This window comes from Alosa alosa, chromosome 8 (assembly GCF_017589495.1).
Source record: "Alosa alosa isolate M-15738 ecotype Scorff River chromosome 8, AALO_Geno_1.1, whole genome shotgun sequence".
In the NCBI taxonomy this organism is placed as follows: Eukaryota; Metazoa; Chordata; class Actinopteri; order Clupeiformes; family Clupeidae; genus Alosa; species Alosa alosa.
Window position 1 is genome coordinate 20,916,558 of NC_063196.1, and position 19,995 is coordinate 20,936,552.

The 19,995-nt window shown below is 39.9% G+C and overlaps 1 protein-coding gene, 1 long non-coding RNA gene and 1 pseudogene across 2 annotated transcripts; 1 reads left to right on the forward strand and 2 right to left on the reverse strand.

The window, feature by feature from the left end:
• Nucleotides 1-415: 415 nt before the first annotated feature.
• Nucleotides 416-9,473, reverse strand: LOC125298797 (annotated as a pseudogene).
• Nucleotides 3,170-5,679, reverse strand: LOC125299389. Its single transcript, XM_048250646.1, has 3 exons — nt 5,256-5,679; nt 4,076-4,725; nt 3,170-3,472 (listed from the first exon to the last, which is right to left on the reverse strand). The coding sequence occupies exons 2-3, from the start codon at nt 4,719-4,721 to the stop codon at nt 3,462-3,464; spliced, it is 657 nt and encodes a 218-aa protein (XP_048106603.1). The 5' UTR covers nt 4,722-4,725; nt 5,256-5,679; the 3' UTR covers nt 3,170-3,461.
• Nucleotides 9,474-13,815: 4,342 nt separating the features above from the next.
• Nucleotides 13,816-15,403, forward strand: LOC125298791. Its single transcript, XR_007194273.1, has 3 exons — nt 13,816-13,980; nt 14,096-14,179; nt 15,237-15,403. It is a non-coding gene; the product is annotated as an uncharacterized LOC125298791 (long non-coding RNA).
• The last annotated feature ends 4,592 nt before the right edge of the window (nt 15,404-19,995 follow it).

Genomic DNA, 19,995 nt, shown 5'->3' on the forward strand with positions numbered 1-19,995 from the left:
TGGAGAATTTAAGAAACCTTCAGAAAATTGTAATTTCTGACCCCGTAGACAGTCGTTTTTAAAATGCATCTTTTAAAATTACAGGCGGCCAGTTCTAAATATAAATGTAAACAATCACCAAGAAACTCAAACCAATTGCCAAGTCTGAGATGCATTTGATCATCTGTTGAGGTGTACAGTACACGCTAATGTGCTCATTGACCATTTTTCTTTTGACAATTATAGCAGTGCCGTTCAAAAATAAAACAATCCTTTATCCATTACCCGAAGATTATTGCTGTGTTCCACATTCTGCACAAAATGTTTTTCATAATATTTGTTTCAGTTATATGTAAAATGTTAAAACTAACACTATTTTTTTAGCATCATAATGATGGAATTGATGAAAGTGTGTGCAATAATTCCAATCAAACATTCATTTAGAGGTAGGATCTGAAATGTTGCCCATGAAGAGGATACTGTCAGTGGTACTTTCAGTGATGAAGACCAGAAATGGCCTGTTGATTTTTATGATGGTTGTTTCTAGGGCAGATCCCATCATCTCTATCAAGGTGATGGCAGCTGCTTCTGTGCCTTTCTCATCAACATTGAGAATGGCTTTATATTCCACCTGAAAGAAAAATTCAGATATCAAAGGGGATATGAGGAGATATGTGGCAAATATAGTATATTTTTAAAAGTTGCTCATTGTGCACTTGGTAAACATCCCTTGTACAAACCTGTGACATGGTCACTTTGTGACCCGTCATTCCAGAAAAATCGGCGGTGTCAGAGAAGACACTGGCCATTCCCATCCCTTCCAGAGTTTCTTTCAGTGAATATGAGCCAGAAATGGACAATTTTGGGACATGAACTATCACAGTACTAGAAAAGACAAAGTATATTTTCCTAAGATTATCCACAGGTTAGAGAAGTCACAATCAATTATTCTCCCACCACACACATTTTTACAGCTATAGAAAGACATCTGGCAGATAAGTGTACTGTTACCTTCCTGACAGTGACTGTTTCCAATGTTTGAAATGGGCTTGGGTCATGCTGTCCTCCACCTCCTTCATCTTCCCCTCGTCCGGCATCATGATGATCATAGATGCACTGCCCTTGTATGGAAGCTCGAGCACAGTAGTGAAGTTCTCTTTGTCCTCGTAGAATCTATAATAACCTTTCCTTTGCATCATGTCCACGGTCATCTTAGTGTTTTCATCCACATGAAAGTCATCTTTTTTGGTTAGGTCTTCATCAAATAATATTTCCCATTCTCCTATAGGATGTAAAAACAATATTTGTTATTTGTATGTTTTACTTATATCAATGTGAGACATGGGAATGGGATTGCATTTTTATTAGGTCTTCCTCAAAAAATATTTCCCATTCCCTTAGAATATAAAAACGATATACAACACTGTAAACCCGAATAAGTTCCCAGAACTCAAAAAAATTAAGGCAATCGATTGCCTTAATTGTTTTAAGTTGACTAACTTAAAAGTCCACATTTTCCAGAACTTAAAAGGTTGGATGAATTGCAACTTGTAGTCTTTGAGAACAGTTAAATTAAAGTGCTCATTTAGCTCAACTCAAATATTTGCAGTTAGTATGACTTACAATGTTCAGTTTAGGCAACTCAATTCTTTTCAGTTAATATGACTTACAATGTTCAGTTTAGGCAACTCAATTATTTTCAGTTAATATGACTTACAAGTTTCCAGTTTTCAAATCAACTGGAATAAGTTCACAGAACTCAAAGAAAATAAGGCAATCGATTGCCTTAATTGTTTTAAGTTGACTAACTTAAAAGTCCACATTTTCCAGAACTTAAAAGGTTGGATGATTTCCACTTGTACCTTTTGATAAGAGTTAAATTAAAGTGCTCATTTAGCTCAACTTAAATATTTACAGTTAATATAACTTCCCAGTTTCCAGTTTCCAGTCAACTGGAATAAGTTCACAGAACTTAAAGAAAATAATTTCACAACCACACCATTTTCATGTTAACTTAACACAGTGTTTATTTATTATTCTTGCCTGCTCCCTTTTCACACTGCAATGTTAAAATTAAATAGAAAAATAAATAATAAACATTTATAAATTAAAATAGAAAACAACATATACTTTTCCAAAATATGTTCCTCCTCACATAAGGCCAAAGGGAAGATATTCATCACCCATTTCTAACAATTAATAACAAAAAAAAAAAAATAAATAAATTATATTTCGTTGCAGCTTTAAAAGAACACCAGTGTGCTTTTGGCTTAATTCCTGAGTAGGGCAACAGGGCAGTAATTTAGAAGAATTCTATAGACTTCAAGAACAGTTATTTTAAATGTTTAACATGCAAATGTATAACCCATCAAATGCACAGTGTAATTTGGGTCACCTTGCGCAGCCCACAGTTGAGAAAAACAATAAAGCATACAAAAACAGTAGCCTTATTTCAGCATTATATTAAAGCGATGGTTTGGAGTCAAATTAACCCTAGGTTAATTGCACGATAATACCCCCTCATAAGTTTTTTTTTTTTTTTTTTTTTTTTTTTTTTTTTTTTTGGTCGAACATTAGTGTTAGGTCTAGTCGCTGATTAGGTTAGTATTGGCGTTAATGTAGCATTATATATCTAGTAAATTACCCCACTAATAATGCCTGGAATGTTACCACACTTCTTCAGTAGTACACCTGGGGTCCGTAAGTCATCATAAACCGAGGCATTGGAAAGTTCGTAAGTATATCAGATTTTTATTAAAAATAGCACTTCCCTGATAGCAGTGGCAGAGAGAAGAAACTATCTTCCGCTGCGCAGACACCACTTCCTTGTTTCAGAAAAAGTGAGTAAAAGCAGTGCACAACGGTAGCTAGCAGCATAAGATCAGAAAATAGTAGGCAAGTGCTATTTTTAACAAAAGGTATACTTACAAACATTCCAATGCCTTGGTTCACAAGTACAGACCCTATGTGTACTACTGAAGAAGTGTGGTAACATTCCAGGAATTATTAGTGGTGTAAATTACCAGATGTACATGTTACGTTAGTGCCAATGTTTTTGACTGGTTGTCACGGTGCAATTAACCTAGGGTGAATTTTAGTCCAAACCATCACTTTAATGAGAACCAATGCATATTGTGTTTTTTGGGCCTATTAGCGTAACACCTGCAGAGTAGTGCAGTAACTTAGTAGGCATTACAGTAAGCAGACAAAAGAAAAACTGAACTAGTCTGGTAACCCTGCAGCCTTCTTTAAAAAAAAAGTGAAATCTTTTGAATAAATTCAAAGTGTTGGTCAGTGCTTTGGGATAGCTGAGGTGTAGTGCATAGATCAGTCCAAAGATTACCAGGAAGGCGTCGCCAAGTCTGGGGAGGCTGACACCGGCATCACTTTCAATGACGACAGAGACTCTCACAGGTTGGTAGTGAACTGGACTTTAGACTGCGTCATGGTCACTGATGACCGCAAGGAGGCCCACTGGTTTATCAGACTCGTCCTTAATAAATGAAAGAGAGATACTTATCACAAACTAACACATGGAACAGAACAGATGACATACCATTTATCTTTCTTCAACCAAGTGCTGTTGAAATCCAGTAAGGGAGACCTGGGTCTCATTGTAAAAGGTGAAAAACATAAGATCCAGGTTCTGCACACATAAATTAGCCAAATTAACAGATAGTCTAAGTGGTGTGAGACTAAAACCAAGCTAAAGGGCATTTGCAGGAAAATGTTTTACTTTACATCTTATTACTTTGAATACAATGCCAATACAGTTCCTTCATAGTGAGGAGAAAGAAAACAGGCCATATACTAAAAATATATGGTTGGACTAAATAAAGGTAGGTCCTAAAACATGTTAGTATTTTGATGAACTGTCTACATAATACACAGTAGAACCTAGATTGAGAGGGGCACTCCTCTAGCAGCTGACAGGTGCTTCACAGTAGGACAGTGCTTGTAGAAAGGAAGAGCTGGAGCACACTACAACTAGTCATTTTCTATTTGCTTGCACGGAATAAAAGACTAATCTGCAGTGTTCTCCAACTCTTCCTTTCTGCTAACACAGTAGAATCTGTTAGTGACTTAGGAGACTCACTGTGCAGGACCTCCTGACAGCCAGCACGCCTCATCTTGATCCTGTAATTGCCCATTTTGAACTTGAGGTTGCATTTCCATCCATTCCAGCCAGTCTCAGATCCTGCTTCCTTCAGGCAGGGATGTTTGGCTACAAGAGCCTCAGCAGCCATTGCAATGTCTTCATCACTTGGGTAAGCCTTAAAACCATATATAGTAGATGCAAGCTTTTCTAAAATGTCATGCTTTAGGTCTCTTGTCACTTTAAGGGGTGTGTGGTTCTTCTCATATTCCGCATTCCCATCTCTAAGTTCCACCTCAACATCAAAATCAAAGGTGGGAACTGGAAAAGGTCCCGTAGGCCACCTGCTGAGACACTCTGGAGAGGACACATCTGAAAGCAGAGAGCTGGAGCTGGAGTCTTGTGAAAGTGAAATGTGCACAACTGCTTTTTGTGGCAATTCCTCAATGTCGTTCAGGGATGTAAGTTTTCCATCGAAGTCTGGATCTTCATAAAGTAAATCAAAGTCAAGGTCAATGTCCAGCTGTTCTTTTAGAATATTGATCAGTGCATCAACAGAGGCTGGTCGTGAGCTGAGTTTAAATTTTCTAGCCTGGTCTGGCTGAACAACACGTAGAATCATTGGTTCAGGGGATGCAGCTGCCATTGTGCTAATGAAAAGACAAAATCAGGTTGTTACAGAATACCATATACAGTTAGGTACATAAGTATTTGGAAACACACCAAAGTTGACTAAAAAGAGGAATTAAAAAATCATCCTTTAGGAATATCTTAATGCCTTAATTCATAAAATGAGGAAAAATCCAACCTTCAACGACACCATTTTTTGTTGTGAATGAATAATGTATTGTAAATAAATAAAATGTTCTTCCTTAACACACATGGGCCATAAGTATTTGGACGCCTGTTTAAATTGCCATAGAGACTTTGACATTTTTATTTTTCTTAGCCAGTTGGATCCAGGATACTATGCATCCTGATAAGTCACTTCGGCCTCTATAATTAAAATATCTTTACACCATCACATACCCATCACCATACCTAGAGATTGGCATTTTTTATTACTTTTTTTAGTCAACTTTAGCATGTGTCCAAATACTTATGTACCTAAGTGTAAATTGCTTAATTCCAGAGAGTGAATAAAGACACAATAACTGATACATAAAATAACCATTATTACCTTAGTTCTGTCTCACTTGAATGAACCGCTTCAGGGTTAGCAGTAGCGAGCCGCCTATCTTGTATGCTGGAAGAGGGACTGTATCATTCAGACCAGACTGCAGGTGGATCGACAGGCTTGTGTTTGCAGTTGTCAGCTCATAGGACCGTAGATGTTCTACATACCAGGAGTCATAATCACAACAGAGAAAAGATACATTGTGATTTACAAGGAAGATCTGTTCTATTTTGCAAAATGTTGACAGTCCACCGCTGACTCCTACAGACAGAAACATTCCACAGACATAGTCTGTGCCATCAACAGTCACATTTGATGTCTTGTAGATTGTATCACTAGTTGTTTGTTCTCTAATGTGCACTTGAGCAACCTCTGGTAGAGCTGAAACCAGAACAGATTCAATGCTGGATGCCTGAGTTTTTGGCCTGAAAAATGATGGTGCAGCAAGATGATATGCCATCATGTTGGTGTCGGATTGCCATTGTCTTCAAAATATTTTTGAAGTTTTGAGCGTCATGCACCACTCTTTTGAAAAAGCGGTGCTTGGCCTCAAAACGCATGGTCCAAACGTGCAGCAGGGGCCCAAAGCACTTGACTAGAGCAGGATAGTGCTCCACAAAATGGTGTTTAGGACGGAGCCTAACCTCAGGGAAAACCTCAAGAAGTGCCTGTCTATGATCACTGATTTTGCACTCAAAATAGTCTAAGGTCTCATCTGTAAATGATGGGCACAATGCTAACTCTACCACCTCTTTCAGCTCCATCAAAACAGCCCATGCCTTATCACCTTCTGGTACTACACTGCTAACAAGCAATGGAAAAAGTCGGAGCAGAGTGACATTTTCATGACCATTACCTCCAATCGTTCCTCGAGAAAGAAACATTTTGGGAAGTGGCCACTTTATCAGTGTGCTGATATGGGAATGACATAATCTTGTTGTTCAAGTACTCCAAAGTGAAGTACTTCAGCCGGATCATCTCTTTAATACAAAGAGAAAGCTCCATGGGAACGATACCTTCCAGAAGATCATGTAGTATATCAGGAGGAAACCCTGTGATTGTATGTAAGTAACTCAGGGATTCTTGCAAGGCACAGCCACCTTTAACACCAAAGTGGCTTCTCAAAGTGTCACTTTCTTGCACAGTTTGAACATGTAGGTCATGGCTAGCTTTGGTTCTCTGAGGAAACTTTCCCTCTCTGACTTCAGCTACTTGAAACTGTTCAACGGAGCCCACACAGAATCTGCAAACATGGCCTGTTCTAAATGACTCTACAAAGCCCCCTAATCCATGAGCAGCCAAATTGTCTGAAGAAACACAAAAGACTGTGCCTTTGACATTCTGACCCACTCTTTCGATGAAGACACCATCTTTTTCCAGAGTATGAATATCATGCAGCAATGGAGCAAGTACAGCTGCATATCCATACTTACGGACATCTGTCACTTTTACCAGTAGTGCTAGCTGGATAGTATGTAATGCTGATCTGTATTTTGGTGGCACATTAGCGAGGACCCAATATACAGCGCAAAATTTGTGAATTTTGCGTGATGTGCCAAGCGGATTGCAAATTTCAAGGTCATCAGTATATAGCTGGAGTGGAAGGTTGAGATCCCCTGTTGACAGCAACTCATTTTCAAGGAAATGAGAGCCATTGGAGCATGATACATATTGATCAGATGCAGTATTTGTTTCAGTAATCTTACTAAGAATGTCTGTGTTTTTAAACAACTCTTGAATCATTGAAAGAATAGGAACTGGTATGTCCAGGTTCCTCCAATTGGTACTCCACTGGCATTACACAAGGATAGTTAAGCTCAATAAACGCTTTTTCTGCTTTGTATGAACTCAACTCTGCACCTTCACAGGTTGATGTAGACAGGACATTGCAGTCCATGACAGCGGCAACAACTTCACTCAGTGTAGGTTCTGCAATACTGTGACCATTTCTTTGCAGTCCATCACTAACTGCCTCTTTGATCAACGGCTCAGATAAGGAAAATATCTGATTCAAGTGGTCTACTATTTCCTGAGTAGCTGTATTTGAGACGTGAAGGATAGCCTGCATCTTAAGGAACAAGGAAGATACATTTTTTTTAAGTTGATTTCTTAGACTGCCAGTGTCACACTGATTATCCTCCCCCACTTCTCTGCTTGGGCCAGGGCATTCCTCATGCAAATCACTAGCTTCCTCAGAAATATTGGCATGAAGATTGTAGGGACGCTCGCTGACAATATCAGTTTGAAAGTCTGACTCAAGACCTGCTTGGTGTTCCCTACTTTTATGAGAATTGAATGAGGAGTACACATTTGTGCGATAGCTACAATCCTTATATGGGCACGTCACTGTTTCATGATTTTTTAATTGCTTTTTAATATTTAATTACTTTGGACGTTCGGGTTTACAGTGAAGATACAAGGATACAAGGAAGTTTATTGTCACATGCATATAGTTACTAGAAGTAAGAAATGCAGTGAAATTATGTTCAGGGGCTAATCCAACTGCCAGGGGTCTTGGTGTGTGTGTTGGGGGGATGACAAGGGAGATGGGATAGTGTGCTGTATATGTGGGGAGAGGGCAGTGTGCAATATGTGTGTTGGAGAAGCTTCCTCATGAGACAATGTGCTGTGTGTTGGGGGTGGGGGGGGGCAGTGTGCTGTAAGTGTGTTGTGGGGATGTGTGTTGGAGAAGCTTCCTGATGAAATAATGTGCTGTGTATGAAGGGGAGAGGGGGGGCAGTGTACTGCAAGTATGGTGAAGGGACTTACTATTGCAAGCAGAGTACTGTATGTATGATGTATGTGAGTGATGACAGTGAAGATGTGTGTGTGGGCGGGGGGGAGTGGAGCAGTGACTGTCTGTGTGTGTGTGTGTGTGTGTAGTGTGTGTGTGGGTAGGTGGGGGCAGTGTGCTGTAAGTATGTAGAGGATGTGTGTTGGAGAAGATCCTGAAGAAAATGTGCTGTGTATGTAGGGGGTGCAGTGTGCAGCAAGTATGTAGAGGAGGCTTCCTGTAGCAAGCAGTGTGCTGTATGTATGTGAGGTGATGACAGTGATGATGTAAGTGTGTGTGTTTTTTGTGTGTGTGGTGGGGGTGGGGGTTGGGGGGCAGAAAGGCTAGGCAATAGGACATGGGTAGATAGATGGAGGAGAAAACAAAAATAATAAATAAAAAGTTCTATGGAGATGTGCAAAAGTTGGAGAAAGTCAGATATGTATGTGTGTGTGTGTGTGTGTGTGTGTGTGTGTGTGTGTTTTGACGTGTGATGGAATAAGAAAATAAATAAAAGGTCTGTAGCATAGGGAGAGGGATCTAAAAGTGCTAAAAGTCATGTAGGTGTGTGTGTGTGTGTGGGGGGGGGTGCTGAGGAGTGAATGAGTGCAAAGTCAGTCTAGTGTGAGTTCAGAGTTGGGAAATGTTTGAGAGTGCTGAGGAGTGAATGTGTGCAAAGTCAGTATAGTGTGAGTATATCGGTGATGATAACTTTATTGTAAGCACAAATTAAATTGCACAGTTTTGATTACACTGGTTTGAGTTGAGTCAAAGTTACCTCTGAAATACAAGCAGTTGATTAGCATCATAAGAGTGGCTGGATGCACATCCTTCACCATATCAGTGATCGTGTTGTTGGTTTGTTAAGCTATGTATTTGTTGATCTCTTGAACAGTAATATCAGGTTTAGAGAAATCCACAGACAGTGTCTCACTCCCATAGTGGTGTTTGGTGTCCTCTAAGAATTTATCCATGACTGGCCTTTTCTGTAACAACAATAGCATTGGCTACAATTTTCATGCTATCCTGTCTATGACCAACATGTGAATGATGTGCTCATAGGCCTCATTAACAGTCTCAGGGGTCATTTCAGCATAGCCAAGAGCCTCGTACAGCTGGGAGAAAGTGTCACCCTTTGCTCCAAGAGACAGCATGGACAGAGCCATGGATATGCTCAGTGGGGAGAAGAAGATGTTTGACTGGAACTGGGGTAGAGCACTCAGCTTCTTGTAGAGAGTGAAGGCAAAGTCAGAATTGGGTTGACTGAGCATTTGGCTGTGTTGGCCCTCGTGCTGTGGATGGGGCTCGTCCTCTCCATGGTGGAGGTGGTGGTGATGCTCTGCTGTGTGGGGCCCGTGGTCATGGCCGTCATGGTCACCCCTTGGGGCGGCCAAGGCCACAGACAGGAGCAGGGCAGCTACCACACCACAATGCACAATCACTCTCATCTTATGGCCTGTTCAGAGCAGGAACACACACATTGGCATATGATACAGTATTGCCACACATCATCATGCACATGTTATGATAGAACACATTACAGTCTATTGGCTATTACACAACACTCACAAAGTTCACATTTATTAAAAAAGTAAAAAAAATGATGCAAGTGTAATTTTGTCCTATTTCAATTTCCAATCATATTGCCAAGCACTTTTGTAAACAGTAATGGTCTACAAGAACGCGCAGCTAAGACGAACACTGATAAATCATCATCCTCAGATAAATCTGCATCAACAGAGTACAGAGAAAAATAATGTATGGCGGATGGTGTAAATCGGTGAAGCTTACTCTAGATAATTACATTATATATGGTTCCGTGGAACAACAATTGTGCTAAACTAGTAGACAAATTGATTTAACAAGATGTGAAATAGTTTAGGCAATGGTTTAGATTCATTGTGAGACATTGTCTTATTTTAAGAGGCTTAAGTGTTAAGCTTAAAGTTAATGGCATCAATGAAAATGAAGTAAGATGTTTAGATAATGTTAAACTAAGTCATGGTTGGTCTTACCCTCTTTGTCTCCTTCTCTCGTGCTATCTGCAAGAGAAATCTGACATGCATAGGGAATTTAGAATTTAGCCCTTTCATGTCCTGTAAATATTAACTGAGAGTGGAGTTTGTTAAAGGACCAGTATGTAGGAAATAATGGAAAATAAACTGTAACCATTACAAAAATGATCACCATATGTTGTCAGAGAGTACTGTAAAAAATTGCTGTAATTTTACAGTAAATTCTTACTGGAAATTACTGTATATTTAACTTTACAGTAAAATGATGTAATGTGCAATGCATTGTGGGTTATCATACAGTTTACAGTCCAGCATTGCAAATTTACAATAAGACCAACGAGATTCCACAACATTTTCCCGTAATTTCCTGATTTGTCAGGCTTTGTAGGCTATATGAAAACGAATTGTAGGCCTAACCAGAATGTGTAGCCTATTTATGTATTGCTTTATTTTAAACAAATTAAGTGTACATCGGAGGAGCTTCCTGAGATGGTGACGTCTTCGTCAAATGAAGAATATCAAGTCTGACGCAGCTGGCCATATTTCTCCATGCACAGGTAGCCTAGGCTAAACTTCATCTGCATCGCTAACTTCAGCTAAATATGTTACGTTGGTTAGAGAGCTAATTTTTGTTTTCACTGTTTCCGTAATGTATAGCTGGGTCATGGTTGGAGAAACGTTAAAGCAGCTGCAGGTCAACTAACGTTAGCTAAAGCCTATGGTACGCACCCGCGTCTGTGTCCCGCGCACGCGGCACTGGCGAGCGCGTGACGAGAATTGCGTAATTTTTACAGAATGCGTCGCGTCTTTGAGTCGACCGAAATTTAAGACCGCGCGTCAAAGTGACGCGTAGACTGCGCATGTGTGAAACGGAACTGCTGTAAACACTCCCCTCCAGTAGGTGGACCACATAGAAGAACAACACTTAAACCTAGAAACAAACCTAGACAGAAGACTTGTTTGGTTACCATAACGACGATGGAACAGAGAGCCTGTCCTCAGCTTGCCTGGCTTTGAGTTATGTGAGACACCACGACATGGAGTCAACTTCGACCGATTAAAGCCACAATCCACAGATACATTCTTTAACATTATATTTAACGGTCACTTTACCATCTATGGTGTAGAACCCAAAGTATTTCAAGACACCACATTTTAGATGAGTTGGGGATGTAATTATTTGTCTGCTGGCCGTTCTGTGCATCACCTTTGATTGTCGAAACAGGGTGGCTGCATGGGCTCATTGTGGCTACTGGCTATTTTATTGGCTTGATTTGGTCATGAGCCCTGGATCATATAGCACTGAATGAGATGGCAAACAATAAAATAAAACTAATTATAGACTGTAGAAATGCGCTACACAGCACTAAAACTGAATATAGTTCGACTACGGATATTTCACTTCATGTTCGAATAAAAAGTGACAGCCCTACTCCCTGCATAGAGAGCTGACATGACTTCAGATTAAATGCATCTTTTAAAAATGAGCGTAGCCTAGCACCTATTACTGAACAATGCTGAAATCAAATCGCGAAACCCAAAGCCAAAGGTCTCTATCTACAACGCTCCGGCGAAACCCAGTAACACTTGCTGATCGAGATGCATTCTCGCCTGTTCCGTATATAATGCGTTATCAATAGTGATTATAATAATAAAGGGAATGTAGCCTACCTCTCCCAGGTGCAATCATTATCACCTAGCCTAGCTACTCCTGAACAACGCTGAACTCAAATCTCGAAACTCACCTATCAACACCAGATAATGCATTATCATAATAATAATTGAAGGAATAACCGGCTACCTCTCGCTCTAAATACACCCATTATCACAGTGGGACATTATACATTATGAACACAAATAGTTACTTCAAAACTTTTATTGACACGTCATATTTACAGGTTTTTGATTCATACTTTTTGGTATGAGGCAGGTGTGACGACTCAATACAAATTTAATTGAGAACATCTGTACGCAGATGACAAATGTCTTTACTTTGTATCGCACCAATATTGCTGCCCTCGCAGCACCGAGTCACTTAGCTATAGGCTAGCTAAGTAGCCTAATAAGCAAGTAGGCTAAGCTCAGCTATACCAACAGGTGTGCTGTGTGTGTTCTGGTGGATGATAAATGGAGCGATGCGATGGGCCAGCTTATCAAACTTCCCAGCAGACAGGCGAAAGTACTCGTAGTGCTTTTTCCTTCGGCTCTTCCTTCATTCAGTGCTCGCACATCCCACGTTCTTCTTTTCTTCAGGCGTTTCAGGCTTCTTTGGTGGTTGTGTCCTACTTTCAGGCTCGACGTACCGCCCCCAGTTGGCGGGGCAGAGTATCACAGTTAATCCGTAGTGCGCAGGCGCTAACCTTAACGATTTAACGCGCATTCAGGACAGCAGAAGTTGGAGTATGCTTCACGTCCACGGCAAAAATACCAGACCATACCAGAGCCTTAAGTCTTCATTACATCTGGCAACCCAGAAGAGGCTCGCGTCTGGTAGTCTTGAGAACGTTCACCAGTGTTTTGATTTTGGCCTACAGAACGTTCGGTAACAATCCTACAAATCGCACCTTTAAAAGTAATATAATATAATAATATAATAATAAAAAGTTTGCCCCTTTGTGAAAAAAAAAAATGCAGCTTGGGTAAAATGGTAGCGGGTAATAACCCCGACTCTACTGCATTGTAGATGTGTCAGTTGTTTTGACAAACTACAAGTATGCAGCACAGAGGAAAATGCTACTTTAGAATTAACTCAAATTCAGCACATGGTGCCTTTAGTCAAGCGCTAGAATCTTTGGTCACTATGGCCACCCTCTGGAATTCCCTGCCTCCTGAACTAAGTACTGCTCCGACAATGTATTCTTTTAAAGTCAAAATAAAACATATTTATTCTCACAAGCATTTAATTGGGCTTTTAAGGCTATTTAAGTAATTTAATTGTTTATTTTTAATTATTATTTATTATTATTGATAATTTTAATTATTTCTTAATTTCTTTTTTTTATTCACTTGTTATTATATCTATTTTAATTTCCATCTTTTTATGTTTATCTAATTTATCTTCATTGTTTGGTCATGTCATGTTTGTTGTGTTATTCTCTTTCTTTTGGAGCACATTGGGTCTGTGCCTGTCACATGAAATCAAGTTTCAAGTTTTATTGTCACATCACAATTCTTGTGCCACAGTTGCATTAGTGCAAGGAGGGGTAAATAAACACAGGGAGGCAGTAGGGGGGACCTTAAATAAAGGGAGTTGAAGAAGGACTGTACAGTACCACACATAGCCAAACTATCCATACATGCACACATTATACAGCCATAAATATATATATACACACACACACACACACACACACACACACACACAAAACACTATACTTGCATGCAAAGCATAAACAAAATCTCATGGACATAGGAAATGTACATTAAGGATTCTGACAGCGTATGGGAAAACGGTCTTTGAATCGTGTGGTGTGAGTGGCAATGCTCCGAAAGCGCTTGCCAGAGGGAAGTGTAGAGAAGAAGGAGTGAGCTGGATGGTTGGCATCCTTGATCCTCTGACAGCGTGTGGAGTAGATCATTTATAGACCCCTTCAACAATAAAAACAAAAACAATGCTTGAACATTCGGGCATATATTTGGGTCCCAATCTACTTCCTCTGCATTAAGATAACATATGGAATGTTAAAAAGGAAGTCTTGTGGGGACAACTATGATGCTGATAATAGAACTCTCTTGAAAGGGTCCATAGCTGAGGGAGGTCAGTCCCAATGATTTTGGATGCAGTCCTGACGGTCCTTGACAAGAGGTCGTGAGCAGACAGGTTCCCCATGCAGCCACACTGTGATGCATTCAGTCAGGACGCTCTCAATAGTGCAGCGCTAAAAGTTGGAAGAGGAGCTTCAGGCTGATGAACAAGATTTTCAGCCTGATGAACCAGCAAGTAAGACCACAAATATCATAGACCTAAAAATGCTAACTTGTGCCCAAAGTTCACTTTTTATGGGTATGGCATAGTCCATAAATTACAATTTCATTTTTCAAACCTTTTCTGACAGGCTGGGTTGTGGCTAATGGACAGATGTGGCACGAAATGGCCCAACAAGATGATCCTGTTGTCTGAAGAATGCCCATCATGTACTGTAAGTTAAAGGTTTTAGTTATTTATTTAGAGTACATTCAGAGTGACTATTTATAGTTTTTAAAATTCATAGGGCCAGTTTCCTACATTTTTTAAATGGAGCTTTTCATTGTATAGTTCTATGCTCAATCTATCTATCTATCTATCTTGCTTTTGATTGTATAGCACCTTGTTAATTATTCATTAATAATAATTGATAGTAAAATTGACAAAAATCGGTGAATGTTGTAGGCTACTGCCTGTCTTGAGTGTGCTATTCGTATTGTCAATTGTATTGACTATAAATCAATACACTATTTATATGGTTATATGGTTATGGTTATGGGATTTGTGAAAACTCGCCAGATTTCTCCTTTAAGGAGCACAGGTGGCAGGGAAGTAGTTTAATTAAGCTCAACGATCAACGACCCCACCAGAATCACAGACTGTACCTTAGGGGACATTCTTTAGAACATGAAGATGGACATTCTTTAGAACATTAAGCAATGAATTAACACAATTTATTACACGGCTCTTCAGGGTGCTGCAGAAAGTTCCATTCACATGAATGGGCCTTCCCAACGTTCGGGCCTATGTTAAATCTATATAAATCACCGGCAAAGTATATAATCACCGCTGTCAATGGCAACGGGTTGATTAACGTCTTTCATTTCCCTCCGCAAGAATTCCGTTCGCTTATTGCAATGGAATTTCATTGAAAGGGAAAGTAAGCTAGTAAGACGTTGCCACGCAACACCTGAAACTGTCAAGTTCTATCTGTGTGGCGAACTATTTATTTTGTCAGCGGAAGACACGAAACGGTAGCAAAATCATTTTTAAAGATTCATTGTGTTAGGTTTCTTTTCGCGTTTTGGCAAGTAGCTGTGTAATAAGCGGGATAATGTAGGCCTATTGTCCGCCGGTAATTATCAGAAAATAAGTCCCGTCAGGTCGAAGCAAAACACCTCCGTTGCGCGTCGGGGTTCTGTTCTCCCTGTCGGGACTTATTTTCTGATAATTAATGCTACCGGCGGACAATACATTATCCCTTACCTATGTCCTGATCGTTTTATCCACAGAGGATCCTGGAAGAAGGCCTTCCCAAAATTTGAGACTCCATCCTAAATTACTGTGAACAGCCAAAAATGGTTCAACTAATCATCTACTATTCTTCAACAGTTCAGTTGTCCTTCAACTGAGCTACATTATTATAACATAAAGGATTACCATTGGTAAAGTTATATTATTGATTATTATATTGACATTTCATTAGTATTCTACATTAAATAAATATTTCTGCATAGGCCCTACTTTACCAGATGAAACTGTCTTTGTGTGTGTGCATGTACGTTTGTATGTGTGTCAGTTTGGTTTGATGTGTTTGTGTATGAGAGAGAGAGAGAGAGAGAGAGAGAGAGAGAGAGAGGTTAGGGCAGTGGTCCCCAAACTTTTTCTTCTGAGGGCCAGCTCGCTATGCCAGGCTCTAAGAGAGGGCCAGAGACTCGGAGTATATCAGTAACCATAAATATCTTTTAACTGTGAACAACAGCAGTCTACTGTACCTTAGTTGAAAATTCCATTACATTGGGTAGAGGGTGAAATATGTGATATTTCTGTGAAACAAAAAGCTAAATATGTGTAGAATTGCTATCTTAGTTTTGAGGGACAATGTCATGAATTATAAACCAAATATGAAAATTGTCCAGAGTTAACAGTTCATTAGTAGTTCAACAACAACAAAAATTGAGCAAAAGGGTGGGGTAAAATGCCCCCACTGTCAAAGCAATGCCCCTCATACATTAATAGCAAAACAAAAAGTAAACAACTAAAGTAAACACAATATATTGTGGAGCAATAAAATATAATCAATAAATTGATTACAAGCTACTATATTTGATCAATATATTGACAATAGCCAACTCTGTTTTAGTGACTGCTGAAAATTAGAACACTTGCCTAAAAATCCATTTTTCTTTTGTTTTCTTGAAGTACAGAGCATACATCCATTTTATGGTGGGTACTTGTACATCACCATTGTCAACATAGTGCATAGAAATAAAAACAACAACATTTTACTTCATCTAGTGATTAGTTTGTGAAATATAGGAGGGGGCGTTTTACCCCAAGGGGCATTTTTCCCCTACTCTACCCTAATCATAGGCTACTGCAATTTATTACCATTGTTAGCTGTGTTTATATTGCCATCATGCCATATCAGTGTAAAATGTAGCTCAAATGAAACTACAAATGAAAATACTAATAAAAAGACGTAAGCATTCCCAAAAGTATTAGCAGGGAGTCCCAAAAGTATATTTTATTCAAAATGTGTGAACTCTGAACTCTGTGTCTTTGCCTACACAGCTCAAGTTGTAAACAAGCAATATCCTACAAATAATTTAAAGTTCTCAAACTATGAGATGTTTATGAAGTGCTGACAAAAACATCTGAAATGACCACTTTCACTCACCTTATGAGAACTTTGTGAATTGTGAATTTGAATGAACATTTGAACAAGTGGATAAAAAATTGAAATAATTATCCCAGAAAGACCCAGAAATAAGACTTGAATAGAAGTTAATTAGTTATTAACAATTAATTGATAAACTTTTAGAATACTTTGAGCACTGATGCAGTCAGCATAGGCCTATACATTGTTTGCAGGTAGGCCTACATTTCATTCCGTTTTCGATAGCAAACGCGAAACAGCGCCAAAACAACCACCAATGGACAAAAAGAGTATTACATGTGTACAGTTAAGACTCGCCATAGAGAATGAATGGGGGAAATTACGGAGGTTATAGTTTGACGATGTCGTACTCCCGTGAGGGCCAGATGCTATATACCACGGACTTGTTTTGGGGGGCCACCCAAAATGAGGTGACGGGCCGTATCCGGCCCGTGGGCCGTAGTTTGGGGACCACTGGTTTAAATGATGTTACGCCCAAAACACACCCATGACTGATTAAGAAACACAAGGCCCACCTTTTAGCGCCATGCGCTAGACATTTCATAACGTTTCATAACTAAACCACACCCAATATGGACTGGACAAACCCCGAAGTTTGTTGAAACTATTTGCAAGTGACCATGCGTTTTAGACTGTCATGATAGGGCTCAATGAGTCTATTAGAGATATTATCGACTGCCTTCAAGCTGCTGACCTGAAAAAGCTGTAGGCTTTTTTGAGAGAACACTCGCTTAATACCAGACGTCTTCAAGGCCTCATCCAAAGTGTATGACTTTCTCAATGCAAACTTATGCAGACGGACCTCTGCACGCCTGATGAGACAAGAGTAACAATAGACCCTTTCAAGAGAGTTCCATTATCAGCATCATAGTTGGCCCCATAAGGCTTCCGTTTTAACATTCCATATGTTATCTTAATGCAGAGGAAGTAGATTGGGAACCACATAGAACGTTCAAGCATTGTTTTGGTTTTTATTGTTGAAAGGGTCTATATGTTCACTGCATGAGTGTCTTCATGTTGTGCAAACACACATGGATCACTTTCAAAAGGTCCAATATGATATTTGCTGGACAAGGTAGAGAGAAAAACAGCATTAATGCTTCACTGTCATCATTCTTGTACTGTATATCATGCATTGCCTACATGAATACTTTGCCTGGTCTGATACAAGAGAGCAGTCACCATGTAGTCCCATACAAGTATAGGTTCATGCACTACTACTACAATATACTGCATGTTGTGATGACGAAAATGTGTGCATGGTATTATAACAACACTATTGGATGTAATTAGATCACCCAGATTTCAGGTTCGAGAGCCAGAACTTCATCTTGGTGATGGACAGGCACTCCTGCAGGCGTTGGATGTCCCCACGGGGCAGCAGCAGTAGGGCCGACAGGCGCCCAGCATACTGGAGCTGCACCACAGCACAGCAGCCGAGCAGTTGGTGTCGTAGAGCATCTTCTGCTCCACCGTGTCATCACGGTACATCATGGCCACTTCCACACTCACAGTGGTGTTGGTATGGAAACGCCAACTCAGCGTTCGCCAACTGTCAAACGGCTGCCTCCACCTCCCTGGGGTCAGACACAGAGCAGTCAGAAAGGTTCTAACAGCACATTCACTTCCCTGAGCAGTCAGAAAGGTTCTAACAGCACATTCACTTCCCTGAGGTCAGACAGAGCAGTCAGAAAGGTTCTAACAGCACATTCACTTCCCTGAGCAGTCAGAAAGGTTCTAACAGCACATTCACTTCCCTGAGGTCAGACAGAGCAGTCAGAAAGGTTCTAACAGCACATTCACTTCCCTGAGCAGTCAGAAAGGTTCTAACAGCACATTCACTTCCCTGAGGTCAGACAGAGCAGTCAGAAAGGTTCTAACAGCACGTCCACTTCCCTGAGGTCAGGCCCATTAGAATGCCATAATGACACCATCTCCTTACAGGACATCACAAACTAACAAGAAACTAGAACATCTGCAAAAAGTCCTTTATACATGGCTCAAAATTGGGCACTCAAAATGGGAATGTTAATGAGGTGCCCAACTCAGAACTGGGCACTCATATAGGAACGTTAATGAGGAAATCCTGTGCACTCTAGCACCTCTGCAAGTGAAGGTCAGTGCTTTTAGAACAGTGCAGTAGATGAACTAAAAATAATGGGCCACCTCAGACAATTGAACCCAGAGAAAGAACCAGAACACAATTCATTTTGTATGAAATCATGTAATATTACCTTGGTAGTCAACCTAGTTCCTAAGAGATTATCTTTGGCAAACAAAGATTTTGTAAATTGTAAACAAATCCACATGTACCATGTCCTGGGGGGGAGGGTGCAAGCCATGAGGGGTAGCCTACTGTCGGAGGGAGCCCAGTAACAAAAAAACAAAAAAAAACTGTATGGATCATAGACTATATACAGTCTATGGTATGGATAGACTATTTTTAAATATTTTTTTTAAAAGGCTCAGCTTCTTCATGGAATTTAAACAGATACATTTTGGGTTCACATCTCTGAATGGCCTATTATATTTACTTGACAAGAACATATGTCACATACTGTATACTGTATAAAGTAAAGTAAAACCTTGATATCCTTGAATATGCAGAAAACATATTGTTCACTGATTATGTATTGATAATACATACTAGGGCCACTACTCCACTAGGGCGTGCCAACGCTGGAGGACCATCGGTGATAAGTTGCACGGCTAGTAAAACAAAGCCACCCATCATGGTCTTCAGTTGCTAAGGTGGATGTAAAAAAACACACAGGGAGGTATCATGTAATCCTGTCCAAACTCCAAGCTTTGTTGTTCTCCAAGGTTGTTTCTCTGCTTGTTTAAAGACATTGATCCTGTATACTTGTGTCAATGACCTGGCAGAAATTGTCACACAAATAATCCCCACGTGGTCAACCATGTTGGCTTAATGCACAGAAAGGGAACAGTTATCTTCAGTATCTGATTGAGACCATTTCCAACAGTACAGAAGGCACTTTACTAACATTTTAATAATCAATACTCTGCCTTGATTACAAATTCAGTACTAAAAACTAAAATGTAAATTTCTTCCTCTGTTCGATAAGTCAGTTACATTCACATACAGTGCCTATAAAAATATTCATCCCACTTGGATATTTCCCCTTTTATTATGACCGCCGCGCAGCGAAGCGGCGGCATATAGGTTTAGTCAGATTTTTTTTTTCTTTTTTTTTTTTTTTTTTTTTCGTCAATGATTCCCGGGACACTGAAAGACCGGGGTACACGAAACTTGGTGGGCATGTAACCCCACATGGATAGCATGGAACCGTCATTTTTTGTTTTGATCTGTAGCCCCCCCGCTGGACTGGACCCCCCGAAAGGAGGGTAGG

What these genes read in the sequence shown, in the direction of transcription:
- LOC125299389 (XM_048250646.1), bottom strand. Translation starts at nt 4,721, where the DNA reads ATGGCAGCTGCATCCCCTGAACCAATGATTCTACGTGTTGTTCAGCCA.